The sequence below is a fragment of the Tenrec ecaudatus genome, chromosome 6 (genome assembly GCF_050624435.1).
Source record: "Tenrec ecaudatus isolate mTenEca1 chromosome 6, mTenEca1.hap1, whole genome shotgun sequence".
Lineage (NCBI taxonomy): Eukaryota > Metazoa > Chordata > Mammalia > Afrosoricida > Tenrecidae > Tenrec > Tenrec ecaudatus.
In genome coordinates, this window is record NC_134535.1 from 73,820,498 (window position 1) to 73,848,135 (window position 27,638).

General features: G+C 49.2%; 1 protein-coding gene across 4 annotated transcripts; it reads right to left on the minus strand.

Moving 5' to 3' along the window:
* Window positions 1-1,614: 1,614 nt before the first annotated feature.
* On the minus strand, window positions 1,615-27,638 carry OS9 (OS9 endoplasmic reticulum lectin). Of its 4 annotated transcripts, none has more exons than XM_075551376.1 (15): window positions 27,430-27,637; window positions 26,823-26,999; window positions 24,321-24,384; window positions 24,111-24,187; window positions 23,806-23,904; window positions 7,129-7,339; window positions 6,910-7,014; window positions 6,599-6,699; window positions 6,344-6,395; window positions 5,597-5,685; window positions 5,091-5,363; window positions 4,007-4,196; window positions 3,013-3,177; window positions 2,746-2,858; window positions 1,615-2,522 (listed from the first exon to the last, which is right to left on the minus strand). In XM_075551376.1, the coding sequence occupies exons 1-15, from the start codon at window positions 27,589-27,591 to the stop codon at window positions 2,397-2,399; spliced, it is 2,004 nt and encodes a 667-aa protein (XP_075407491.1). In that variant the 5' UTR covers window positions 27,592-27,637; the 3' UTR covers window positions 1,615-2,396. The 4 variants fall into 4 exon arrangements, with proteins under 4 accessions (XP_075407491.1, XP_075407490.1, XP_075407493.1 ...); XM_075551375.1 differs by having other exon boundaries at window positions 5,597-5,739; window positions 27,430-27,636; XM_075551378.1 differs by lacking the exon at window positions 3,013-3,177 and having other exon boundaries at window positions 27,430-27,638.

Below are 27,638 nucleotides of genomic sequence, written 5' to 3' on the forward strand. Positions count from 1 at the left end.
TGCACTGGAAGCAGTTTGTAAGATCTTGCACTGGTAAAGCAACTCTCCCATTGTGATAGAAATAGATCTGAGGAAGCAGGGTTTTGTAAGTCTATTAACACTTTAGGATATGGCCACATAAGCATACACCTACTCCTTACTTGAGGACTATCTTGTCTGACATTCCACATTTACAATGGTAAATCGTCTACTTTGCACATTAACAATGTATGCCTGGCAGTAACGTGTGCAGCAGTGCAAGGAGAGAGTAACACTGTGTGAAAGTTAAGGTTTTATGTCAAGTTGGCTGGGCCGTGATTTTCAGTGGCTTGGCAGTTGGGCAGTGATGAAATTTGGCAATTAAGTAATTCGACAGTTATGCAGTGATGTAATCATCCTCCAGTGGTGCGTAATACTGATTTTCATAAGACGACTTATTCCCCGAGAGAGTAGTGGGTATTGGCACAATAAGCACTAGTCCACATGCAGGAAAAACAGGGCAGTCTCAGGCCACTCCCCGCAACAATGGGCTCCCTCAGTTTCCCTCTCTCCCCTTCTCATGGCTCCCTGGGTGACATAGTTTGTTCTAGGCTACCGAGAAGTTGGTGTGCATCCACTCAGCAGTACCTAAGTAAGACCTAAGATTCAAGCCACTGAAAACCCTCTGGAGAGACAGGTGGGTGGCTATGAGTTGCATCAACTCAACCGCAGTGGGCTTTGTCTTTTGTCCTCGATTCCTTTCTCACCGTATCAGTGGAGTCTTCTGCAGCAAGGCCGCACAGCTCAGAGCTGGGCACCAGAGGGAGGCGCTACTGGTCTCTGCCTCTAGAGCAGTGGTTCTCAACCTGTGGGTCTCAACCCTTTTGGGGCTTGAACAACCCTTTTACAGAGGTCACCTGATTCATAACAGTAGCAAAATTACAGTTAAGTAGGAAAGAAAATCATGTTATGGTTGGGGGTCACCACCACATGAGGGACTGTATGAAAGGGTCACGGCATGAGGAAGGTTGAGAACCGCTGCTCTTAGAGCCTCTGCATTTGGATGACCCGGGAGGGAGGGAGGGAAGAGAGAGGCCACACCTGCCCTTGGCAGTGAGGAAGAGATAACCTGATGGGAGGGAGTCCTGCCCGCAGCACACTAGGACACTGGCAGCAGCAGCCCTCCCTTGAGATGTGGCCAGAGGAGGAGGTCCTTCCCGGGAAATGCTGCAGTGGTACAGCCAGGTGAAGGTGGGCTGTAGGTGTGTGAATGCCTACAGGCCAGGAGAGTGTTCCTCAGAAGGGAGAGCCCAGGGTGGTGGTGGCAGCAGGGTAACTGTGGTGTGCATTGGGGTGTGAAGGGTGCACAAGGGGAGAGGTTAGGAGAAGAACTGGTGTCGAAGAAGGGAAGGAACAGATCCGGGCAGATGAGGACAAGGGCTGATGGTTCTGCAAAGGTTCCAGTCCAGTCCAGGCCAGTCTTCAGACTTTGTCCACCTGCCCCAGGCGCTCCGCACTCCTCGCTCCGGCTGACAGCGGCTTGGAGACTTGGGGCAAGGAGCTGGATCAGAGAAGGTGCGCTAAGAACACCAGGCTTCAAACTGGTGTGAGCCCCCACCCACTGTCCCCGCCACCCAAAGAAAAGGGATTAAGGAGTTATTGATGGTCCAGTTCTTTATTTAGAAACCTGATTGTTCAAGAATGTGGGGGGGGGGAATCCTACACCCCCTTTTTCACAGGGATTGTGTCAGAGGCGGCGGGCAACACTCCCCATCTTGTCAATAGAAGGGAGGACTCAACTCCGAAGCACAGGCCGTTGGGGACAATGTGGACAGGGAAAGGGAGGGCATTCCAAAGCCATTGAGAAGGGGTGGGGGGGCCCCCAAGCAAGGTCTACCACTGTCAGGGGCGGACTCTGACACACAGCGACCCTGTAGGGCAGAGCAGGACCACCCCGTGGGGTTCCCGAGGCTGTCCAGTGCACAGGAGCAGACTGCCACACCTGTCCTGTAGAGCGACTAGCTGGGGTTTGAAGTGGGTAGGGCCAGTTCAAGGGTAGGCATTCAGCTCACCAAACAGGTGGGGGGGCATTTGCCTTCATAGACCCTACTCTTCCTGTTACCCCACCCCACCTGAAGCCTTTTCAGTGTCCCTAGGGTGGGGGCAGGGAGGAGAACCAACCAGCTGCCGAGGATCCTGGGAAGGGCTGAGGAGGAGAGGAAAGTGAGGTGAATCCCAGGAGAATGCCAATCGCAGGCCTGCCGAGGCCTCCAGAGTGGCTCTTAGCAGCAGCAGCAGTGCCCAGCCAGCCTACCCCCAGCCCACAGCTCAGCACCGCCTTGCTGTTTGGCCTGCAGGGGTCCCAGTGGGATGGGGGAGGGGAGCGAGGCAGGCAGGAAAGTTCTGGTCCCCTTGGAAGGCCATCTGTGGTGTGGGTCTCAGAAGTCGAACTCATCCAGGTCCCCGGTGCCCTCCCCGTCCTGGGAGCCCCACACCCGCCGATAATTGCTCTCTAGCTCCTTCTGCCGTCTCCGCTCTTTCTGCGCCTCCTCAGCTCCCTGCACCTGGGGGAAGGGACAGTCTGGGTGAGCTGGCCTTGCTGAGGGAACCCGGAGACACAAGGAGTGCTTTGGGGGCAGGGGGGGGGGCGAGGATACTCAGCCACCACAGCGACTGGCCTCCAGGTGCAGTGGCAAAACTGATGAGACTGGGCCCTGGACACCAGCACATAGCTGCTGGAGGCCGGGGAGACTGAAGGGCCTGGGCCCAGGGCTCAGAGCCTCTCACCAAGATATTGAAGAAGATCTCTCTGAGGTGTTTTGTGTCCTCGTCCGTCAGCCAGCGAGCGTCCTCCTCAGCCCCTTCAGCTCCCGGTCGGACAATTTTGATCTCAATTTTACCTGGGAATGAGGATGGGCAGGCGGTGAGTAGAGCAGGCTGGGACCTGCAGCATAGGCCCCCAGGCGCCCGGCCCCCCAGCCCCTCCAGGTCCAGCTGCAAGCCCCTGGCGACAGAAGGCTCAGCTCAGGGTGCAGCCCGCCCTCCAGGGCCCACCTTCGGCTGTGAGTCCCTCCCTCTCCAGCAGGTCTTTCACCAGCCCCTCGATTTGTTTCAGCTGTGGGTTTTCCCGTTTCATCTCGAGGACAGTCAGATCCTGATTGGGGCCTCCGTGATGGAGCTTGGTGACCCGGACCCGGACTCTGTGTTCAGGATCCTCCTCTTAGGGGGGGAGGGGACACACAGGGAGACACAAAGCAGAGCCATGACTTCCGGGAACAGGCGCTGGGGCCATGGCCTCACCATGGGCTGGGCGGCTCTCTGCCCCAAATGCCTACGGAACCGAGGTGCCAAGCATCTGTACCCCCAGTTCTAGCTTGCAGAGCTCCCTCCACCAGTGCCCCTTCTTTCCTCTCTGCCCCCTAACTCTGCCCAGTGCCTCCAGGAGGGCAGACCTCAGGCTGCCTGGGCCGACTGCGGTTTGGTTTGGAGGAGCAAGGCTTGGAGAACTATGTTTATAGACATAGTGGGACGCAAGGTTTGAACCTGGACCTGTTCCAGAACCCTGCGGGGTGACTTTCTCTCACACACGACTCTGGGGCACGGAAGGGGGTGGGGGGCTGTGAGAAGGGGCCATCTTCAAGCCTGTCCTGGCCAAATGGCTGGCATACAGCTGGGCTGGCCCATTCATGATCTGGCAGCTGGGACAATGTTCTAATTGTGGATTGGTTGCACCCTTCCCGGATGTGTGGGTTCCAGCACATGGGCTCAGAGCCACCCAGTTTGTCTTTACTGCTCGCCCAGCCTGTGCCAGGCAAGGTGCTAGGCACAGGAGTCCAGGGGCAAACCGGGAAACGGACAGGCAGGCTCTAGTTGCTGTTTCCCCAGAGAAGACTAGGAGGCTGCCCCTTGGAGGGGCGGTGGGCGAGTGGTGGGGGTGGCAGTGGGAAGAGGCAATGGGGAACAGTGTTCCAGACAGAGAAAGAGCCATCCAGAGGGGGCGCCCCATGGAGAGAGAAAGGCAGCCGCCTGGCCTACAGCTTTCTCTCACCTGTGGGCTTTGGGGTCGGGGTAGGCTTTGGGGGGACAACCCTCCTTTTCCGGTGCCTCTTCCCCAGCTGGGGACTCTGTTTTTCCTCCAGCCTTCTGATGAGCTTGTTGAGAGTGGATGTCAGGGCCAGCATTGCCCGGTCACGCTCCGACTCCTTCTTCAGCCCCTCTGGGTCAAGTTCCTTCTCGGTCTGTGAAGCCCAAGGGGGTATGGAGAGCGTCAAGGGTCCCAGGAGGGGAGCAGACAAGGCCAGCGGCTCAGCCTGCAGAAGGCCAGCCCAAGCAGCCCCCTCTGGTGAGTGGAGTCTGGCGGGTGGCAACCTCAAGTCCTGGAGCACAGCTGTTCCCTGGGGCTTCCTGGACCACAGTCTTGACAGCAGCAGATTGCCAGGCCTTGCTGCTGTGGTGCCAGAGTTAGGTTGGAACCACCAACCTTTAGCAGTGAAAGCAACCAACTTGTGCCACCTGGGACCTTCAGCTTCGAACCCCACTGCTGCCGAGGCGATTCTGACTCCTGGCGGCCCTAGGGGACAGGGTCTAGAAGGCCCCTGTGGGATTCCAAGGCTGTGGGCACCTGCAGTGGCAGTCTTCCCGAGCACCGGTAGGTTCAAATTAAACTGCCACCCTTTCAGTTAGAGGCTGAGCACCAAACCACTACGCCGGGGCTCCTTCATACTCTACCGAACCAAAAAGCCAACCTCAGCGCCAGGGAGTCAATTCTGACTCCTATGGCCCCATGGGACAGGGTTGACCTGCCCCTGGAAGTTTCCAAAATTGTAAGCTGTTACAGACGAACAGAGCTTCCCGTTTCTCTCAAGGAGTGTGTGTGTGGGGGGGAGGAGTTCCAACTGCCGGCCTTGCGCCACCACTATGCCCTGGGGGCTCCCTACATGCTCTGCTCAGAATCCCAAATCAACTCTGCGCCCCTCGCCGGCTCACTTCCCTAGGGTCCCCTTTCCATCAAGGAAGCCACCAGGATTCTGCCCTGCCCCGGTGCTGTGCTGGCCGCCTAGGCACTGTTTGCTTTCCATCACCCCTCCGTCACCTGTGGAGGTGGCTGCCCCAGAGCCCACTCCCTCGCTCACCTCCTGGATGATGGTCTCCAGCTCCCGCTCCATGCCAGCCTTCACCTCGGCGCGGAGCCGGTCTCGGTCTGACGGGAGCAGCATCCCTTCCAGTTCCTTCTCGAACTCTCCGAGGAGCTGCTGTTCCTCCTCCTCTTCATCCTCCTCCTCCTCCTCCTCCTCCACCACGCCCTGCGTGTCCTCGTCCTCACCCTTGCCCTTCTCCTCGGGGTCCCTGCGAGGGGCTTCTTCTGGAGCCTCCACAGGCTGCTCCTGGACCGAATTTGGCTTCCCCTAGTGGGTCGGGGTGAAGGAGAAAGGAGGCGGGCAGCTAGGGCTCAGGAGAGACACGTGGTCAGGGGCAGACGAACAGCAGTGGGGCATGGTCGCTGAGCTCATGGGACCAGAGGAAGGAGGCTAACTCTATGGGGGCCTGGTTCAGGCCCAGTATGGGGCTGGCTTTCTGAACACTCCCAGCTGGACGGATGGCAGGCCAGGGTCAGCCCTCCCCTAGTGGAACCCCATACCTTTTTGGTGCCACCTTTGAGCTCTTCTATCAAGCGAATCAAGTCTGCGGGGTTCCGGATGACTTTGACCTGCACATTGCTCTGAAAATCTGAGACGGGAGAGTAGGCATCGGTCCGCTGTGTTCTGGGCTCTGCATTAGTTTCTGGGGAAAGGTGGGGAGATCAAGGAGGGTCAAGGCCCCTGGGCCAAGGAGCTATCTACCCATCAGCCAGAGGGGCCACAGTACGCCCTAGAGACAGAAGTGGGTTGCAGGTGGGACAGGAGCGCGTGGGAAGCCCCCCTTACACACACACTCTGTCACTCTGCAGGCTCCTGTTTGATGCACTGCAGGACGGGTGCAGAGCTGCTTTCCCTGGGCTCCTCGCTCCCCTTGGGTGAAGTATGAATCGTTGGCAGGCTACCCAGTTCCAGGCACGCTCTAAGGAACTGCACACTCATCCTCGCTTAATCCCACGGAGCCCGTGCTGGTAGGGGTGGGTTGTCCTCCACATTCTACAGGCCGACAGCATGGGGTTGATGTGAAGTCACCCAGGGCGACACCGTGCGCTCTGACCTCGCCCAAACAGCAGCAGGGCAACGTGACATGGCCAGGCGCACTCACGCTCCGGCAAATGGACTTAACTGCCCACCTGGCAGCCCAATCTATTTCCCAGAGTCGAAGTTCCACCCCATTCTCATTTCTGCCCTGTGTACCCTAAGACCCGTTGTCCAAATAGTGAAAGTGATGGGGGTGGGGGTGCACTCACCATCAGGGCGCCTCGGAGCTGCATCTGCTGCCTCCCCCTGAGGGTCCTGCTCCTGAGGAGGAGGAGGAGGAAGTGGGCAGTAAGGTGCACCAGCCCCTGTGTGCCTGCCACACCCTGAAGGCCGGGGTTCTGGGAATATCCTTCCAGTCCTAGACAGATGTGGGTCACCACCCCCTGTGACCTCAGCTTGGACAGCCCTCCCCATCCCAAACCCAGGTCCAGCTCCTTCCACGGAGTGCGAGCCGGCTCTCTCACCTCAGCCAGCGCCTCTTCCCCAGCTGGGGCCTGGTCTTCCTGCTCATGAATCATCTTCCAGAAATTGGATTCCTTACTCTCTTCCTTGGTTGGGCTTGCACCTGGGGGTCAAGGGCAGGCAGGAGCCTGAGAGGAGGGGAGTGCACAGGATGGAGTACTGGCACATTCCTCCACAAGAGTACGTGCTCTCTCCCTCCAGCTCCACCCAAAGGGCAGGCAGCACTGGGCAGCAACAGGAGGAAATGGGGGCATGCTGCCTGGAACAAATGAAATGAGGCCCTGCCTTCTCTTTATGACACGAGGGCTCCTACCTTCTCTTTCTGGGGGCGCCACATGCTCAGACTTGGTCTCACTCCACACTTGGGAGTCAAGGTCTTGCAGCTCCTCTGCGATGTTACCACCATACGGCTTGGTGTCTGAGACATGGAAGAGGGGCGTGGGGGTGGATACATCCGCTTCCGCTTCCCCGTCCCCACCCCACCCCCTCAGACAGCTTCTTCCTTCATCCCCTCCATGTTCCAGCCACTCACCAGCTTGCTGCTGCATGTAGGCCAGATACTCCTCGGGCTGCAGGGCTGGGTGGCAGAGGATGGCCTGGGGAGCGGCACTTGGGGGCGGTCGCAGGAGAGGATGGGGGCAGAGGCGAGGGGTCCGAATGGTCAGCACGTAAGAGCAGGACAGAGGCTCATCCACCCGGTCAATGTAGTCCCCAGAAATACCAGCACCCTCCTCGCACAGGAACTGCGGGCAGAGAGGGTCAATAGACACTAAGTGCCACTGAGAACCAGGATTTGCTCTGTAGAGCAGCGAGCTACCTTCCATTCAGCCCTGACAGTGTTTCAGACTCTGCGCCGCTGCTTGGCCTTTTATATAGCAGCTCCTTCAATTATCACAAAATCCTGGGGAGTGAGATGTCACAATCTCAGCTTTGGAGGTTAAAGAAACGTAAGTTGCATGCAGGCTGATCAGTTAAGTTGTAAAAATAGTAATTAAACCCAAGCAGTCTGACTCTAGGTAGGCAATGTATATACTGGTATATCACCATCTACATAATATACACATATCACTTTTGAATACACACACACATATTTATAATCTCACTTTTCCTGCCATCGAGTCAATTCTGACTCACAGTGACCCTGTGGCACAAAGAACAATGATACCAGAACTCTACAGGAGTAGAAAGTTTCAAATTGCTAACTTCGAACTTAGCAACCTAACTTTGCTAAGCTAGTTTAGCAACTTAGCAACCCAGGACACTACCAGGGCTCCTGTTGCAGATACATATATTTCAAAACGTTCATGGAAAGGATGAAAAATGTCCATGCATGTTTTGAAGACCATACATACATACATACATACATCCTCACACACATACCCGCATTCTCTATGCAGGTACGCACACATGTACTTGCTCTCTGTTTTTATTCATTCTGACTCGGTGGCCCTCTGTACAACAGAATGAAGCACTGTCTGGTCGCTCGCTATGCTCAGAATGGTTAGGGTTAAGCCCCGTTACAGGCACCGTGCCCATCATTCTGCTGAAGGGCTTCCTCTTTTTCCTTTCCGCTCTCTCGCTACTTTGCAGAGCAGGATGTCCTTCTCCAGGGACTGGTCTCTCCGGACAACACGTCCAAAGAACTCGAGAAGTCTCGACATCCTCGCTTCTAAGGAGCCTTCTGGCTGTGCTTTTCCAAGACAGATGTTGGTTCTTCTGGCAGGCTAGTGGCACTTCCAATATTTCCCGCGAACACCATAATCCAAGTGCATCGATTCTTCATTCATTGTCCAACTTTCATGTGTGTAGGAGGCGACTGAAAATACCAAGGTTTGTGTCAGGCCCAACTGACATCCACGCCCTTCAACACTTTAAAGAGGTCTCATGAAGATTTTTCCAGTGCAAAGTGTTGTTTACTTGCTTTATAAATATGTATTCTTTGTAGATCTGTGTGTTGTTTTAAAATCCATGCATATGTTTAAGAAAGGTTCTGAGGGCCTGGTATGATTCAGGAAGAGAAGAAAGACATGGATGCGTGCTGGCCTTTGCTAAGCATACACCACTGAAGCCACTGTTTTAAGTAAAAGAGAGTTTCCATTTCTGAAAAGGCGATGGAAGGAAACTGCCAAGCCACTGCCCAGCAAAACAACCATGTTCTTGTTGTTAGGAGCTGTTGGGTCTGTTCCAATTCATTGCAATTCTATGTACACAGAGGCAAAGGCTGCCTGGCCCTGTGCCATGGTCACAATCATTGCGATGTTTAAGTCCACTGTAACAGCCACTGAGCATCTATCTCATGGAAGGTCTTCTTCTTTAGGCTGACCCTCACCTTGACCAAGCATGGTGTCTTTCTCCAAGGACTGGCCCCTCCAGATGACATGTCCAAAGGAATCCAGGTGAAGTCTCGCTACCTTCCCTTTCAGGAGCACGCACTCGACTGTTTCCGATTTGTTTGCTGTTTGGGCAGTCCACAGCACATCCCACACCATAACTGCAAGGCACTGAGTCTTTCTTATTCACTGGCCGGCTTCCACATGCCAACGAGGTTAACCAAAACTACCACAGCTTGGGCCAAGCACATTTTAGTCCTCGAAGTGATGTCTTTGCTTTTTTGGAAAAAAAAAACAAAACAAAAACTTTACAAGCGAGGGCGGGGGGGGGGGGCAGGGAATGAGCTGATACCAAGGGCTCAAGTAGAAAGCAAATGTTTTGAGACTGATGATGGCAACAAATGTACAAATGTGCTTGACACACAATGGGTGGATTGTGCAAAGAGTTGTACGAGCCCCCAATAAAATTATTTTAAAAACAACAACAACAAAAACCAAACAACTTTAAAGACGTCTTTTGCAGCAGATTTGCCCAGTGCAACACACCCTTTGATTTCTCAACTCCTGCTGCCGTGGCTGTTGCTTGTGCATCCAAGAAAATGGAAATCCTTAGCAAATCTTATCAGTCTGATTGTAAGGACTATATTTCCTGGGTGCTGGGGTGTCAGCCATGCTGAACACCTTCCTCTTGGCTCTTCATCAGTAGGTGCTACAAGTCCTCCTCCTCATCATCATCCAGAAACACGGTATCGCTTGCACACCAGGTTGTTAAGGAGCCTTCCTCCAATCCTGCTGCCAGGTTCTCCCTCTTGTCGTTCAGCTTCTTGGGTTATTTATTCAGCATATGTGAAAATGGATACAACCTTGGTGCATACCTTTACCAACTTTAAATAAAAAGACCTTTATAACTGTTAAGAAAAATATTTTTTGTCTTTAAATTTTTTAACAGACATGCCATCTATAGATTAAGGGGCACTTACAAACCATAATCACCAAATGTAGCACATAAGCTTTATTTAGATTCTGTTTCAAATGGGTCGATTATAGAGAGGGAGGTCATTACCAAAATTTGAAAATATTGAACATTTGATCACATTAAGGAATAACTGCTGCTTTTTAGCATGGTATGGCTTGTGATTGCATGTTTAAAGAGCTCTTATCTTATAGATCTAAATGAATAGATATGTATAGAACTATTTACAGATGAGATGATGTTCGGAACTGCTCAAAGCACCTAGGAGTAGAGGTACTACTGGGAGGTGGGCAGGGGGTCCGTGAAATGAAACTGGCTAGAATTGTTGGAGGTAGGTGATATTACTCGCTCCCATTTTACATGCTTTTAGTGTTTTCATAATAAAAGGTTTAAAAAACATAAGATAATCTTTACACATATTCTTTAGTCATTATGCTTGCAGGAGTTTCTATAATGGATCTATTTACATATGGCAGTACGGGCAATGTCATCATCTTTCGTAAACAGTTTCTCGCAATACAATCACAGTGACAGAGACTAGTACAAGGTACACTAGAATACTGGGCTGCTGGTAAAACACAGGAGGACACTCTGTGGGTACATCCATAGAAAGACCCCTAATGGTGATCATGAAGGGGCCTAAAACAGGATTTAGAAGAGTGCATACAAGATACTATTTCTGTGTATAAATGGAAAGGAAATAGCGGTTTCTGCTAGAATTACTTATAAACACAAAGGAAGGCTGGAAGGGGGCACGTGAAACCGGAAGAGCTGGGTTCCCTGTGTGAGCAGATTAGAGACACGTTTGAAAGGAAGAAGGACAATTGTGCACTGTACACCTTTTCATAGTTCCTGGGCTTTGAATCATGGGAAAATAGGATCTACGTAGAGAATGGAGTGAGCAGAGGGAGAGAGGACCCACTCTCACCAAGACAGGAGAGCTGGGAGTGGGACACGTTCTTTGGCCCCACAGTCCTTGTGTTGGGAGCCTTCTAGACCCAGTGGAAGACGGATGCTAAGATGCACAGAAATCTCCAAGGGATGCCAGGCCTGCAGCTTCTCAAAGGAGCCAAGGACTTCCCTCCTACACAGAGCACCAGCAGAGAGAGAGCCTCCCCTAGAGCTGGTGCCCAAAGGAAATGAGAGAATGACATTTAAAAGAGCAAAAAAAAAAGCACGTGAGATGGAGAAAATTTATAAAACATATTGAAAATGAGGAAAGTTGAAAATTAATTTCCTAAGCATTCATTTCAAGGAGTGGTAAAAATAACAGCAAAAAATAGCGGAAAGAAAAAATAAGAATGAGTGGAGATTAATAAAATGGAAAATAAATACAATAGAGAAGGTTAACAGAGTCAGCTGGGTCCGTGAAAAGACTAATAAAATTGACTAACCTCGGGTCAGCCTTCCCAGTAACAAAAAAGAGAGGCGAAAACGACAGCTGATGCAAAGATTACAGAGATACTAGTTTATTATGAACACTCTGTGCCAAAATCAGACAAGATAGACACATTCCTAAATGTAACTCATTAAAACTGACCTAAGCAGAAGTAGAAAACTGTGAATGTTCCTAAAACTAAAGAAAACGTATTAAAAAAACAAACAAACCAACTCCAATCTTATGCCTCACACTGTAGAAAAAGTAGGATTTTTTAGCTTACTTTCTGAGGCTAACATCTTAATAGCAAAACATGACAAGGACATAGTAAAAAAGAAAATTACAGGCCAATATCTCTCTCTCTCTCTCTCTCTCTCTCACACACACACATACACACACACACACACACACACACTGTATATACGGGGGTATAAGCCAAGTTTTTAAGCATATTTTTATGGTAAAATTAGGTCCCTCAGCTGATATTTGGGTCGGTTTATACTCGAGTATATGCAGTGTATGTGTGTGTGTGTGTGTCCCCCAATTTTTTTAGTAATGTATAAAAGGATAGTCAAAGGTAATAATACATAATGACTAAATTGGAATTATCCTAGGAATAGAAAATTAACATTACTCTCTAAATTTTCATTTCCGTGACCCTGCTTAGAGTCCCTCTTCTTCCTGGTTGGCTCAGGTGCAGCCCTGGACCAGACTCTCCTTGAAAGATGTTGCCTCTTCTCTGGCCCCTTAGCAAATCCCCTGCTTATGCCCATGCCTTCCCTTCAAGGAAGGCTTCCTCAAAGTGGTCTCGGCACTCCCTCACTTTGTGCCATTTCCTTGAGAGAGGTCCTAATGGCTTCCATTATAGCCAGTGCCATGATGGCTTCCAGCCCTCCGGTTCAATTCAGGTCACCAGAGCTGATGCAAAGCCTCCTGAGAAATGTCCTGCAGCCACTAAAATCATATTGAAAACCAAACCCAGTACTCCTTCATGAAATTCACTCCTCTTCCCAAACAGCTACCTCAGTAGCAGAAATGAACCAGACCCTGGGGATTCATTCTTGACTCCTCCCTCCCTCCAGCACTGAGTGTGCTTACTCACTGCCCCAGGCCAGGGCGAGCATTGACACCCAAATGTTAAGTATGTCTATTTACAGAGGTCTACAGAAGGGTCACAGGGAGGAGAGGAGCCAGTCAGGGTGCAGTAGAGCACCAACAAAACACAACTTTCCTCTAGTTCTTTAATCCTCCCTCCCCCCACTACCATGATCCCAATTCTACCTTACAAATCCGGCTAGGCCAGAGCATGTGCACTGGTACAGGTAAGAGCGGGAAACACAGGGAATCCAGGGCAGAAAAACCCCTCAGGACCAATAAAGAGAGTAGCAATATCAAGAGGGGAAGGGAAAGGTGGGGGAGAAAGGGTGACCTGATCAGAATGATCTACATCTAACCTCCTCCCTGGGGGATGGACAACAGAAAAGTAGGTAAAGGGAGACATCGGACAGTGTAAGACATGAAAAAAATGATAATAATTTATAAATTATCAAGGGTTTGTGAGAGAGGGAGGGTAGGGGAAAGGAAGGGGAAAATGAGGAGCTGATACAAGGAATCAAGTTGAAAGCAAATGCTTTGAGAATGATGATGGCAACAAATGTACAAATGTGCTTGACAATGGATGTATGTATGGATTTTGATAAGAATTTTATGAGCCCCCAATAAAATGATAAAAAAGGTAAGTATGTCCACAGACTACCAAAAATAATAAAGGAAGCACACACAGATGACAACGATTAAAAAAAACAAACCCAAAATGTACATATGTGCTTGACACAATGGTTCTATGTATGGATTGTGAAAACAACTATACGAGCCCCCAATAAAATGATTTTTTAAAAAAGAAGACAAAATAGATGATTGAGACCTACTTAAAATAAGATACTTATATGTATCAAAAGATTGCATCTAAAGAGTAAAACAAAATCCACAAATTTGGGGAAAATCTTTAGGAAAGCCACCATGGACAAAGAACTAATTACTAAAATCTCTAGAATTTTGCAACACCTCACTAAGAAAAACACAAATAAGCCAATTAAAAGGTGGGCAAAGGACATGAGCAGGTAATTCACAAAGGATGACACCTGAACAGCTCAAGATCACTGGCCATCTGGAAGATGCAAATCAAAACAAGGTGTCATCTTTCACTCACAACCAAAGCCCAATGAGAACAGAGAAGGACAAATGCTGGAGAGGGAGGGCGTGGGGAGGCTGGAATTCTCAGCCACTGCTGGAGGCTTGTCAACATGTACAACTATTGTGAGAAGGGATGGGCTGCTACCTAAAACCACTGGGAATAGGAATACCATACAATCCAGCAATACCTTTGCTGGGCGTATAAACGCCACAGAAACAAGAGACAGACACAAATAGACGTGTGCTTTCCCGTGTTTGTTGCGGCACAGTTCACAACAGCAAGAAGCTGGACACAGCCCAAATGCCCATCAGTAGGAGAATGGATGAAGACACTCTGGTACATACACACCATGGAATGCTATGCATCCACGAAAAACCCCTGTGAAACTCCTCATGACATGGATGGACCTGGAACCATTGTGCTGAGTGAAGTTAGTCAATCCTGAAAGGATAAAGATTATATGAGTCCACTATCAGGATAAACACCAAGAAGGCAGGCTTCTGCTCGCAGGCCGTGTAAATCCACCCAGTCTCCCACGCACTGAGGGAGAGAGCCTGTCCAGAGTCCACCAACCACAAGTCACCCCCTTTATATGTACATCCTACACTTTGTCAGAGGAGACTTATCTCAGTTGGGGTCCGGTTTTCCGGATGGCGGGAGAGGGAGAAGTCCATGCAGTTGCTGCGATACAAGAAGGTGCTGAAATGCCCCAGTGGGAGAGCAGCAGATGACTGCTACCCCAAGGTTATGGAACTGGTGGTCACTGGACTTTGGTTCAGATCCCTTGCTTTGAAGGTACCCAAAGAATGGTGGCCCATGACTACCAGGAATTTATTATTTTAATATTCTCCTTGCTTTCTTATGATACGCATTAGTCTGTAAGGTATGGCTCTGCTTTTGTGAATGAGTGTTATTAACAGCTGTGCCCTATCACCAACCCCCACTGTTGTGTCCAGTGACTTAAGAGTCTAATCTGTGTAAGTCAACAATTCACGTATTGCTGGCTGAAGCTGGTCTACATTTGTGTAAGTTCTTTTCTCAACAGTGTTTCAAATTCTACACCATTGGCTACATTAATGACATTATCAGAAGAATTACCTTGTGCCCCTAGACACCTAATCTTTGGTAAAGGACTACTGACACATTAAATGGGAAGAGATAACCTTTGCAACAAATGGTGCTGGACAAACTGGATCTTCACCTGCAAAAGGATGAAACAGGGCCCCTTACCGCTCACCATGTACAAAAACGAACTCAAGATGGATTAAAGACCTAAATATAAACCACACAATTTTCAACAAATACAAGTTTGTCCCTTATATTACGGACAAACTTAAGGGTCCTAATATAAGGCATAAACACATTCCTGAACATAACAAAAATATTCAAACTACAGAAGACAAAATAGGTAGGATGGCAGGGACCAGACCAAATCCAGATATACACATGGTAGCCAACTAAAAAGGAGGTGGGGAAAGGAAAATAATAATAATAAAAAGAAATGGGTAGTGGGCCACAGAGTATTAACCCACCCAAGGGGAGGCTATTCTTTATCTCTCCACAGGGAAAGAGGGACCAGACTTCAACCTAGTGCTCCAAGATGTGAATGCAACATGCCAGCGTGGAGTAGGGAACCAGCGGAGAGGTGTGAGGGGCCGGCCCCAATCCCAACTACTAGGTAGACACCTGCCCCTCCCCCCAGAAGAATTAATTTCAAAGGATGGCACTGAATCTGCAGCTCTGGGAGAGGGACATATCTGATTGGAGCACATGGGAGCAGATGAAGGGGGAGGAGGAGAGAGTGGAGCATATCCTGGCCCACCAGGCCTTGAGGATGATGTTCCCAATTAGAGCAGCCAGTCCACAGAGAGGACCACATGGCCAGCCCCACTATGGGACATGATGTCCCTCACTGACCCATAACCCTACAGGGAACAACATCCGAGACACAGTGTGGGAATTGCACCTGATATCCTGCCACACAGAGGCAAAACACTAAGGGGGTACAACAGAACAGCAAGGGAACGGAGCTGTGAGGTCCCCAGGGAATGCCAAAAGTGGACTTTGGGGCCAGGGCATGGTGCCCCAACAGACTGGACTGGAAAACACTCCTAAAGGCCAACAAACAATCCTTGAACTAACTACAAGCTTTTCTTTCTGGTTGGGTTTTGTTTTGTTGCCATTGGTTTGTTATTGTTGTTTGTTGTATATTGTTGCTTGGTTTTGCTCTGTCTTGTTTTTGTGCATGTTATTATCTTCGCAGGTCTGTCTAAATAAGGCTGGATGAACAATCTGGAGAAGAAAACAACAGGACCAACAGTTCAGGGGGTACATAGGAGAGGGGGAAGTGGGAAGAAAGGTAGTGGTGTTAACAAACCCAGGGACATGGGAACAACAAGCAATCCAAATAAGTGGTGAGGAGGTGCAGGAGACCTGTTCGGGCATGATCAAGGGTAATGTAACCAAGAGGAATTACTGAAACCCAAATGAAGACTGAGCATGATAGTGGGACAAGGGGAAAGTCAAAGGAAATAGAGGAAAGAGCAGGGAGAAAAAGGGCATTTATAGAGGTCCAAAAAAAGGCATATACATATGTAAATATATTTATATGTGAGGATGGGGAAATACATCTATGTGCATATATTTATAGGTTTAGTATTAAGGTAGCAGAAGGACATTGGGCCTCCACTCAAGTACTCCTTCAATGCAAGAATACTTTCTTCTATTAAACTGGCATTCTATGATGCTCAGCTTCCTGTCACAATTGCTGAAGACAAAGCGTGTGCATAAGCAAATGTGGTGAAGAAAGCTGATGGTGCCCGGCTATCAAAAGATATAGCATCTGGGGTCTTAAAGGCTTGAAGGTAAACAAGCGGCCATCTAGTTCAGAAGCAACAAAGCCCACATGGAAGAACACACCAGCCTGTGTGATCACGAGGTGCCGAAGGGATCAGTTAACAGGCATCAAAGAAAAAAAAATCATATCATTGTAAATGAGAGGAGGAGTGTGGAGTGGAGACCCAAAGCCCATTTGTAGGCCACAAGACATCTCCTTAAAGAAGGGTCTCAGGGAAGAGACGAGCCAGTCAGGGTGTGATGTAGCAACGATGAAACATACAACTTTGCTCTAGTTCCTAAATGCTTCCTCCTCCCCCACTATCATCATCCCAATTCTACCTTACAAATCTGGCTAGACCAGAGGATGCACACTGGTACAGATGGGAACTGGAAACACAGGGAATCCAGAGCGGATGATCCCTTCAGGACCAGTGGTGTGAGTGGTGATACTGGGCGGGTGGAGGGAAGGTGGGTTGGAAAGGGGGAACCAATTACAAGGATCTATATATAACCTCCTCCCTGGGGGACGGACAACAGAAAAGTGGGTGAAAGGAGACATCAGACAGTGTAAGATATGACAAAATAATAATAACTTATAAATTATCAAGGGCTCATGAGGGAGCGGGGAGTGGATAGGGAGGGGAAAAAATGAGAAGCTGATGCCAGGGGCTTAAGTGGAAAGCAAATGTTTTGAGAATGATGAGGGCAATGAATGTACAAATGTGCTTTACACAATTGATGTATGTATGCATTGTGATAAGAGTTGTATGAGCTCCTAATAAAACAATTAAAATTAATTAATTGATTTAATTAAATTAATTTTTTAAAGAGAAAATGAAAAAAAAAGAAGACAAAATAAAGAACTAGGATGTACGAAACACTAGGCATTTATGCACATCAAAAACCTTCATCAAAAGCATAAACAGAGAATCCACAGAGGGGAAAAAAATACTCAATAACAATACATCAGATAAAGGGCTAATCTCCAAAATCTATAGAAAACCACACTATCTTAACAAGAAAAATACTAATAACCCAATTAAAAATGGACATAAGACATGGACAGATAATGGACCAAAGAGGACATCCAGGCGACCAACAACTATATGAAGAAATGTTTCCGTTTAATAGCAATAAGAGAAGTAACAAATCAAAACAACAATGAGATACCACTTCACACCAACACTCCAGCAAAACTCAGTGAAACAGAAAATAATCAATGCAGGAGGAAATGCAGAGGGGTAGGGACACTTTTACATCGTGGGGCTGGACAACTGGATGACCACGATGGCAATCCGTAAGGGCCTGCCTCCACTCACTGCAAGCACAAGTGCTGATGGACCAGCACTCTCTGTTCTGGGTATGTAACCTACAGTGATCAAGAACACAGCAAGAACAGACACATGCACACCTGTGTTTTATTGCAGCAACAACATAGGACAGAAGCAGCCTCAAACCCCAGTTCTAGGGGATGGAGAGACAAGCTCCGGTGCATGCATGCTGTGGAGTATTAGGCATCAACAAAATAACAATAACTCTTTTAAACATTGAGTGACAGGGACAAAGCTGGGGAGCATTATGCCTAGCAAACTTAATCAATCTTATAAAGATAAATACTTATTTTAAATCATTTTATTAGGGGCTCAAACAACTCTTACCACAATCCATACATACATCAATTGTGTAAAGCACATTTGTACATTCATTGCCCTCATCATCCTCAAAACATTTGCTCTCCACCCAAGCCCCTGGCATCAGGTCCTCATTTTTTCCCTCCCTCCCCGCTCCTCCCTCCCTGAGGCCTTGATAATTTATAAATTATTAATACTTAACACTATCATTATAAGGAAAAGAAAAGGCAATGTGGCTTACACACCAAAAGACAACACTCTGATGACCACAAGGAGGCTGGGGACGGGGGTGGGGGTGGGTGGGGGGGGAGGACAGGTAGAGGGGAGGGATAGGATACTGAGGAGAGAGGGGGAGGATAGGGCCTGGGGGGGAGAAAGAGAACCACATATATCGAGGGTTTAACAGGATACTGTTGTTGATTTCACTTCTTAAGATGGGCTGTGTAAATATATACAGTCTGTGTCTTTGAAAACCAAAACCAAAAATAAAAATTCCTCCAGATTCCTTATCCCTCAAATCTAAATAATGGTCTGAGTGGCTATTTAAAAAAGAAAAGAAAAATTAATTACCTTATACCCCAGGGGAATTATTTATAATGTTCTCTACCATAAAATGGGAATAATGATGCCTCTGAAATAAATCAGAGACATAGATAAATCTAGATATATGAGTGGATTTGGGCTCACACTTAATTCTAACCCCACTCTAAGAACTATTAGTTCCTGCAACACGGCCCTGCTCGATGCTCACCCTCACGAAGAGATCGCTGAGGACGTGGGTGCTTGAGCAAAGTTTGGTAAAGAAACCAGATGGTGTCCGGCTATCAGAAAGAATAGTGTCTGGGATCTTAAAGCCTTGTCTTCAGAAAAACAGCCATCCAAGGGAGGCATCAACTATCCTCATGGAAGAAGCAGATCAACCTGTATGATCCAAGGATTGTGAATAATATAATCCATCTCTAAAGGAGGGAATGGTTTCAGAGTTTACATTGTGAACGTGGCATTCCAAAGGCTGTGGGTGACCGTGGAAGTCCAAAATCCATTTGCAGGGCCACATGGAGTAAGTTTCCGGCGACTCCCCTGTGCCCAGTCAAGGGGTGGGAGTGCCCTTGCTATGGAATAGAGAGCATTGTAAAGTCCATTACGGCAGAGGCAGAGCCGTGAACATATTCACATCCCATCATTTTATCTCCCTTTTGACCTATTTCAAAGTCGTTTTGGTTTTCAATATTTCTGCTTTCTCTTTAATTGGGGGTTTTCTACGTTATGTCTACTCATTGATGCTGGGCTTTTTTGTGTTTTTGCTTGCTCGGTATGATTTTGTATAATTGTTTTTGTTTGTATGACTTTCTGTATACGAAATGCAGGACAGCTACATCTATAGAGGAAAATACTGGACAGGGGCATAGCAGGGGAGATGGGGGAAATGGGGGGCTGACGAGTATGAGAAGAAACTTCTGAAATTGATTCTAGTGATGAGTCCACAATTCTTAATATGAGTAAACAAATAAATTGGATGACAAGTGAAGTATATGCTGATAAAATTATTATATTAAATAACAAATTTTAAAAATTAAATGATATCATCATTCTGGTTAAACTACTTCAGTGGCTTCCCCCTGTCTCTGAGGATGTCCAAGCCCCTCCACACAGCTACAGAGCCCAAGACTCGTCTCCTACCAACTGCCTAGCCTCACCACGCACACTCTCCTTTCCCACGAGTCTCTCACTGAGAATCAGGTGAGGGTTTACATTTCAGACAAGCACTTTAGTCAACAGTTCAAAGCACTCATCACACCCCCACCCAGTGTCCTACCCCACCCTCCATCCCAAATTTCTCTTTCCCTTCTTGTGGACTTCTACCCACCCCATCCCCAAACTCAACACCTGCCGACCTTGGCTTCACCTTCCCTCCCACTCTCCCCTGCCTCACCCACCCTCTCAAGTCTGCCACTGGCCGCAAGAGTAGCTGGAGCCCTGCCCTGCTGTGTTCTGACACACTTCTCTAAGGATAGGAAGCGAGACAAAGACGTGCATACCAAAGGGACACACTGTCATGTTCCCTCCATGCCTTGCCTCAAGGGACACTGCCATGCACTGACCTGGGATCCACACAAAGCCGCACCCATCAGCCTGGGATCTTCCTGCCTTCTGCATCACTGCATGTGGCTGCGTGAGTCTGAAGAGGGACTTAGAGACTAGAATGGGACTTATGGACTTGAGTTAGACTAGGCTGGGAGGCTTTCTTGATATATAATTGCTTCTTGGTAGAAAGCTCTTTCTTACACATATATAAGTGTCACTGGATTTCTTTCTCTAGCCAACCCAGTCGACCACATCGCTGAAGAAGACAAAGTGTTATAATGAAATAGGCACAAACCTGGAATTGGAAATCCAAGAGTGAAGAACACACAGCATGTTACTGAAAGAACCAAAGAAAAATTCACGCCTAAAGTTGTTAACACTGAAAGAGTCTATGGACAAAATACTGACTGATGCGAATTTCAAAAGAAGTGTCAATAGACTCTGGAAGGAACACACAGAGTCATTGTCCAAAAACATTGGTTGACAGTCATCATGAACCAGTGGCGCTGAAGGAAGAAGTCCAAGACTCTATAGGCATTAGGCAAACACGGCTCCAGGAATCAGCTGCACCCATCTGAAATGTGCCAACAAACTAATGCAGCCCTGGAACACTGGGCGGCGAGCTACCTGGCCAACTGCCTGCGAGAGCCCCATAGGCATGCCCTTTCCACAGAAAGGTGACCCAACCGGCTGTGGAAACAAACTGTCCCCAAATACCATAATGTCCCATGCAAGGAAGAATGTGCTTGCTTAAGCGAAGAGAACGTGAAGCATTTGCTGATGAAATCAAAGACGACAGCGTCCAGGGTGGATCACAACTCCATGCGAAGAAAAATAAAACCCTCCTGTCTGAACGAGGACACAACATCATGATGAGTGGAGGAAAGTTTAAAGGCCAGGCTTGCCGTCTACTTGTATCCACAAACAATGCTCACAGGAACGGCGGTCGAGAAACGAAATGATATAGTGCACTGAGCAAGTCTGCCGCCTGAGAGCTCTTTACAAAGGGAGCAAAGAACATGCGGCCGGGACATGGTGGCGCCTGAGCCCTTGATGGCATTTCAACCGCCTCACGTCGATGGGACAGTTGGACAATGTACGGACGCCCGAAGAAGGGAAGCATCTACGTTATGGTGCGGTGTGACAGGGGAGGTTGTCCAGGAGGGCGGCGGGTGGGGGGGGGGGGTGTTAATTACAGAGAGTACAAGAAAGAGGCAAATGTTCTAACACTGACTGCGCAAGTCTTCTTGAGATGGATGACTGAGCTATTGAATTGTAGGCTAGGTGGATTATATCCCCATAAAACAGTCTTCACATTTAAATAAATGATGGTGTTGGTAAAGAAGCAGAGTAGCAAACAGATCATCTCAGCGCCAGTACAGTCGGGATGCTCTTAGGAACAGAGGGCGGGGAGGCCTGGGCTCAGGAACTTTGGGCACGCGACCAGGAGAGGCAAGTCCCTGGAGAAGGACCTCGAGTCGAGGGTGAGGGAAAAGGAGGAAGATGCTCAACAAGATGAATCGACACAATGGCTGTGAAAATGGGCCAAAGCAGGACACTGGTTGTGAGGAGGGCCCAGGGCAGGGCGGTGTTTCATTCTGTTGTATAGCGGGTGGAAGCCCACTCACAGACACCCAACAAAAGCAAACCCACTCCCCACTTTGGAAAATGCCAATTCCATCCTTCCAGGGGCTCAAGTGAAAAACCGTTAACTCTACCATGTCTATGGTTTTTGTCCATCACCATAGCTGACTTATGACCCACGCACGCCACAGCCAATCTTTCAACAAATCCTACTGGCTCTACCCTAACAACACTCTTCCCCCGCTTTCGGAAAGTTTCCCTTATTCCACCAAAAACTTACATTAGTAGCCATTTTCACAAATCAAGAGAAATCTGAAGAGGACTGTTGCCTTTACTAAAAAAAAAAAAAAAGAAGGCACAAAGCAAAACTCACATTCAACATTTGTTTCGCACCCGCCAGTAAGGAGGCAGCGCTCGTTCTGAGCAGCATCCAGTTGCCATAGCTCTGAGCCGTGTCTGCGAACACTGCTTCTGTGCTTTTAGCTTTTAGGAGTTCTGATATGGAAATTTAGAAGGGGGGGAGTGTTCTGAGAGTACTGAAAAAAAGAATCCCATACAAAGGAAGAGCCCTTGCTTCTTTTCTTGAGTCATTCAGCTTCCAGAAGGTGCCACCGCAAGGCGCTGCTACGTTTGGATAGTGGGGGAAACCTACATGAACGGGCTTCCGAAAGTCCATAGAGAAACGGAATGGAAAGACAATGGAATCTTTCCATGAACATTTGCTATGAGTCAAAATCGCCGCCATGCCAGGCGGGCTTTCACATATGCAGAACACCCTCTTTTCACCGCTTCCCCGGCGTCACCCTGGTGTGTGCTGGGGCACTTGGGAAGAAGGCGCAAGGGCTGGAGGTGCTCCAGGACCAGGCAGAGTTGACCAAGAGGCTTTTAGAAGGAAGTGTCCTTTTTATCTCACATTTCCTCCCGCACCTCCATCTCTGCTTATCCCTTACTCCAAGGGATAAAGTTAACCCTGCTCGGTCTCTCTAAAAAAGATAGGCTGGATGAACAATCTGGAGGAGAAAACAACGGGACTGACAAGTGCTTCAGGAGCCAGCTCACACCACCTCTCTGGAGCTTGACGTGAACATTTTCAGAAGTTGTGCTAGCCGGTTGACGTCACACTTATCACTTGAAACTGGCCATGGGGGGTGGGGGTATTTCTGCCAGGAAACCAAAAAAGCCCACCTCCCTGCCATCAAGTCAATTCCAACTTATAGAGATCCTGTAGGACAGGGTAGAACTGCCCCTGTGAGTTTCTGAGACTGTAACTGCTTACTGCAGAAAAAAGCCCATCTTTCTTCCACAGGGCAGCTGGTGGTTTCGAACTGCGGGCTCTACAGTTAGAAGCCCAACACAGAACCCCTCTGCCCTAGGGCTCCTCGTTTCCACCACAGAGACTGGCAAACACAAAAAACTCAAGGGTTTTCTTCCATAGCAACCTGGGTATGTAACAACCAATTGCCAGCAAAATACCTCAGGCAGGTGGCACATGGTTCTCTAAAGGTGTGGGTGGGTTGTGAACACACGTTAGGGCCATCTGAACAACTCGAATCAACAGACACCTGCCTCCCACCCAACTCAGGGATGGGGGATCGGGCCATTTGTTAGGAGGATGTTGGCAATGATGCAAGTGGGAAATGAGAGGACCAACCACGGGGCCGGGGAGGGGAGAAGAAAGGAGGAGGTGACATGCAAGGGCTTCGTTACTTACTCTCAGGAACCTAGACTCTTTCATATTATTTACACTTTAAAACCATACTCAGTTCTGAGCTTAGCAAAAGCTAACACCTGACTTCCCCTCTAGATAGCATGAGAGCAGGGGCCTCCGCTTGCTCTCCAGTGTGCCCAGAGCCACGGCCAGGATTTATACCCAGGAAGAGCTCACAGAAGAGTCACCAAGTGAAGCCAGGGAGGGCAACATGAAGGAGAAAGGAGCGTCAAAGAGGGCCCACAGGTGACACACAGGGGTGTCAAAGAGGGCCCACAGAAGAAGCGTGGAGGAAAGAGTGTGTGGTGTTAGGGATGCCGAGGGAAGGCCGGGCCAGAGAAAAATGCTGACTTGAAGCTCCTTTGGGCATCCCCGCAGCGACAGCCAGTGGACAGCTGGAAATGTCTCTCTGGGAGAGACCCTGCTCTCTTCCATTAGACTTTGAATAGTCCCTGAGGGAATGCCAACCTTCTGCCCTCCAAACTCACCCGAACCTCAGCCTCCCGGGGCCTGCCGTTGAGGTCACACCTGGAGCCGTTCCCATAGGTCTGGCTGTGGTAGCGCTTCAGGCGGTGTTGCTTAGAGGCCTGTGAGGGCAGCACAGGAGAAAGGGAGATGAGAGCAAGGAGGAAGGATGGCACGGAGTCCCCACCGGGGCCTTAAGAGACTTTGGGAATCCAAGCTCAGCGTCCTTTGCCTTCACCCAGAAACCATGCCAGCCAATTATAACCCTAACCCAGGACAGTTAGGCTGCACCCAAGACCCCTCCCCTCCCACCCCCCACAGCTACAACCTTGGCTGTTTCATCATCCCAGTCGAAGGCCGATTGGTAGTAACCAAGGTAGAGGACTTCACCTTTGATCTCGGAATCTGCAAGAGGAAGCACAAGTTGAGCACCATTCCTTTCTCCTGAGAGAACCGGGAGGGAAGTAGGCCGGGGAGTCAGGTCACTTCCCATGCCTGACCTTAGCTGAGGGCTTAGGGAGAATTAGGGGGGAGTCACCTTCCATGTGGTACTGCTGGATGTGGCGCCCATAGCAGAATTCATATGTCCACCAGTCCTTGGTCTTGCCATTGAAACAAAACAAAGAAAGGGCAATGAGGGATGGAAAAGGGATGTGTCTCCCAGGGACCAGCATCTCTCCTGAGACACACCTCTCATCTCTTTCCCATGGCCGCTCGGTTCTCCTGGCTCAATCCAGAGAGAGTATTGTTTCCTTCTATAACTTGGGGTGACACCTCTGTGATCTTTCTGCTCCTCCTTGAAGCACTCAGACCAGGAAAACACGGGAGACCCCAACCTCGCACAGTAAAGTAGGCATCTACAACATTCCGAGTACTGATCAAGACATGGGGGGGTAACTACAGCTGTGACCAAGATGAATTCCCTGGAATTCATGAAACGCACGTATATTCTAGTGCAGGTGATCAGACCAAAAATAAAGAGCAAAACGGGCGATCCAGGTAACAGGATGATTTCAGAAACAAAAGGGTGGAGGGAAAGTGCTAGGATGAAAATAAAATAGATTCATGGGACAGCAAGTGCCAGGGGCAGGCAGTGATTTTGCCAGAGTTCACCCAGAGGCTTTTAGAAGGAAGTGTCCTTTCTATCGCACATTTCCTCCCGCACCTCCGTCTCTGCTTATCCCTTACTCCGAGGGATAAAGTTAACCCTGCTCGGTCTGTCTAAAAAAGATAGGCTGGATGAACAATCTGGAGGAGAAAACAACGGGACTGACAGTTCCAGGGGGACATGGACAGGGGGAGGCGGGGGAAATGAAGTGGTGTTAACAAACCCAGGGACAAGGGAACAACAAGTGATCCAAATTGGTAGTGAGGAGGGTGTGGGAGTCCTGGTAGAGCATGATCAAGGGTAATGTAACCAAGAGGAATTGCTGAAACCCTGGTGGGGACTGAGCATAATAGTGGGACAGGAGGAAGGTCAAGGGAAATAGAGGAAAGAACTGGGACGCAAAGGGCATTTATAGAGGTCTAGATAAAGACATGTACATATGCAAATATAATTATGTATGAGGATGGGGAAATTGATTTATGTGCATATATTTATAGGTTTAGTATTAAGGTGGCATTGGGCCTCCACTTAAGTACTCCCTCAATGCAAGAATACTTTCTTCTATTAAATTGGCCTTCTATGATGCTCACCTTCCCAACACAATGGCTGAAGACAAAGCGGGTGAATAAGCAAATGTGGTGAAGAAAGCTGATGGTGGCCAGCTATCAAAAGATATAGCGTCTGGGGTCTTAAAGACTTGAAGGTAAACAAGCGGCCATCTAGCTCAGAAACAACAAAGCCCACATGGAAAAAGCACCCCAGCCTGTGTGATCATGAGGTGCTGAAGGGATCAATTATTAGGCATCAAAGAAAGAAAAATCATATCATTGTGTGCTCACCTCCACAATACAATCGCTGAAGACAAATGGGTGCATAAGCAAATGTGGCAAAGAAAACAGATGATGCCCGGCTATCAAAAGATATAGTGTCTGGAGTCTTAAAGGCTTGAAGATAAATAAGCGGCCATCTAGCTCAGAAGCAACAAAGCCCTCATGGAAGAAGCACACCAGCCTGTGCGATCACGAGGTGTGGAAGGGATCAGGTATCAGGCATCATCAGAACAAAAAATTTTACCATAGTGAATGAGGAGGGGTGGGTGCAGAGTGAAGACCCAAAGCCCATTTGTTGGCCACTGGACATCCCCTTACAGAAGGGTCTCGGGGAGGAGATGAGCCAGTCAGGGTGTGATGTAGCAATGATGAAACATACAACTTTCCTCTAGTTCCTAAATGCTTCCCCCCCCCCACTATCATGATCCAAATTCTCCCTTGCAAGTCTGGCTAGACCAGAGTATGTACACTGGTACAGACAGGAACTGGAAACACAGGTTTCCAGGATAGATGATCCCTTCAGGACCAGTGGTGTGAGTGCGATACTAGGAGGGTAGAGGTAGGGTGGGTTGGAAAGAGGGAACCGATTACAAGGATCTATATGTGACCTCCTTCCTTGGGGACGGACAACAGAAAAGTGGGTAAAGGGAGACACTGGACAGGGCAAGATATGACAAAATAATAATTTATAAATTATCTAGGGTTCATGAGGGAAGGTGTATGGGGAGGGAGGGGAAAAAATAAGGAGCTGATACCAGGGGCTTAAGTGGAGAGCAAATGTTTTGAGAATTATGAGGGTAATGAATGTACAGATGTGCTATACACAATTGCTGTATGTATGGATTGTGATAAGACTTGTATGATCCTCTAATAAAACAATTGAAATTATATATTTTAAAGTTAACCCTGCTCTACACAGGGCAGAGTCACATGGGCGGCTGCTGGATTCTCTGCACCTTTCCTGTCTGTCTCACACTGCGGCTCCTCCGTGGCCTGCTTCACTCCTACAGGTCCTCTAGATCCTGCTTGTTCACCAGCACTCTGGGTCTCAGGGGCTCCGCTACTTTGCAAGTCCTGTCTCCTCCATTCCAGCCCCGTTTACCTTTAGCAGGCAAGGGGCATTTTTCATCGGGCTCAACAACTCAGGGATCCCAGGCCCTTGGTAAGCAGGTGTCTCCTCCTCCCTTTCACGCTGGAAGTGAATGGCTCCGGCTGGCAGGCGACACTCATAGCGCTGTTTGTACTTGGAGGAGACAATCACCACGTCGGAAGCCTGGCTCTGGGGGAGAAAAAGGGGGGGCGTCGGGGAGCAGGGAGGCAAGAAGAGGCTGGGATCAGGGAGAACAACGAGATCCCTCTTCAGACCCTGGGGAAGAGCACAGCTGGGGACGGCAGCACCCACAAGGGCCCCAGCTGTGTCCGCCGGGTGCGGGGTGGGGGCAGAACACGCCCACTTCTCCACGGGGCGGAGTCTCGGTATTGAACAGGAACTGGGGCTGGGAAGCGGACGGCGGGAAGCGCCATCCTCCCAGCCCCCGGCCCCAAGAGACTGGGGCTCGGACTGTGATTGCGAAGTCACCGTCAACCCCCGATCTGGTCTTCTCGATCCCCCTGAGGCTTTTACCCCCGGCCCTGCAGCTGCCTGCTTCTCTACCTTTTCCCCTTTCGCCTTCGGTCCCGGACCCTCACCCTTCCCTCCGCCGCCTCACCTGCCCTCCCAGGACCGGCAAAGGCAGGATCTCGATCCCGTAACGCATCTCACTCAGTTCCTCCAGGTTCAAGCTCCCCACAGCGTCGGTGACATGTGCAGGTAACAGGAGCCCCAGAAGCAGCAGCCGGACTAGACTGGACAGCAGCGTTTCGGCCGCCATCTTTCGCTCCCCGGCTTACCTAGAGCAACTCTTTCCGCCTTAAACCT

Excerpts from the sequence above, each read along its gene's own strand:
- OS9 (XM_075551375.1), bottom strand. The coding sequence starts at position 27,591 with ATGGCGGCCGAAACGCTGCTGTCCAGTCTAGTCCGGCTGCTGCTTCTG. Across the intron at positions 6,396-6,598 it reads GGGAAGAGGCGCTGGCTGAG|GAGCAGGACCCTCAGGGGGA; the intron begins GTGAGAGAGCCG and ends CCTCCTCCTCAG. Across the intron at positions 5,740-6,343 it reads AGCTCCGAGGCGCCCTGATG|AAACTAATGCAGAGCCCAGA; the intron begins GTGAGTGCACCC and ends ACCTTTCCCCAG.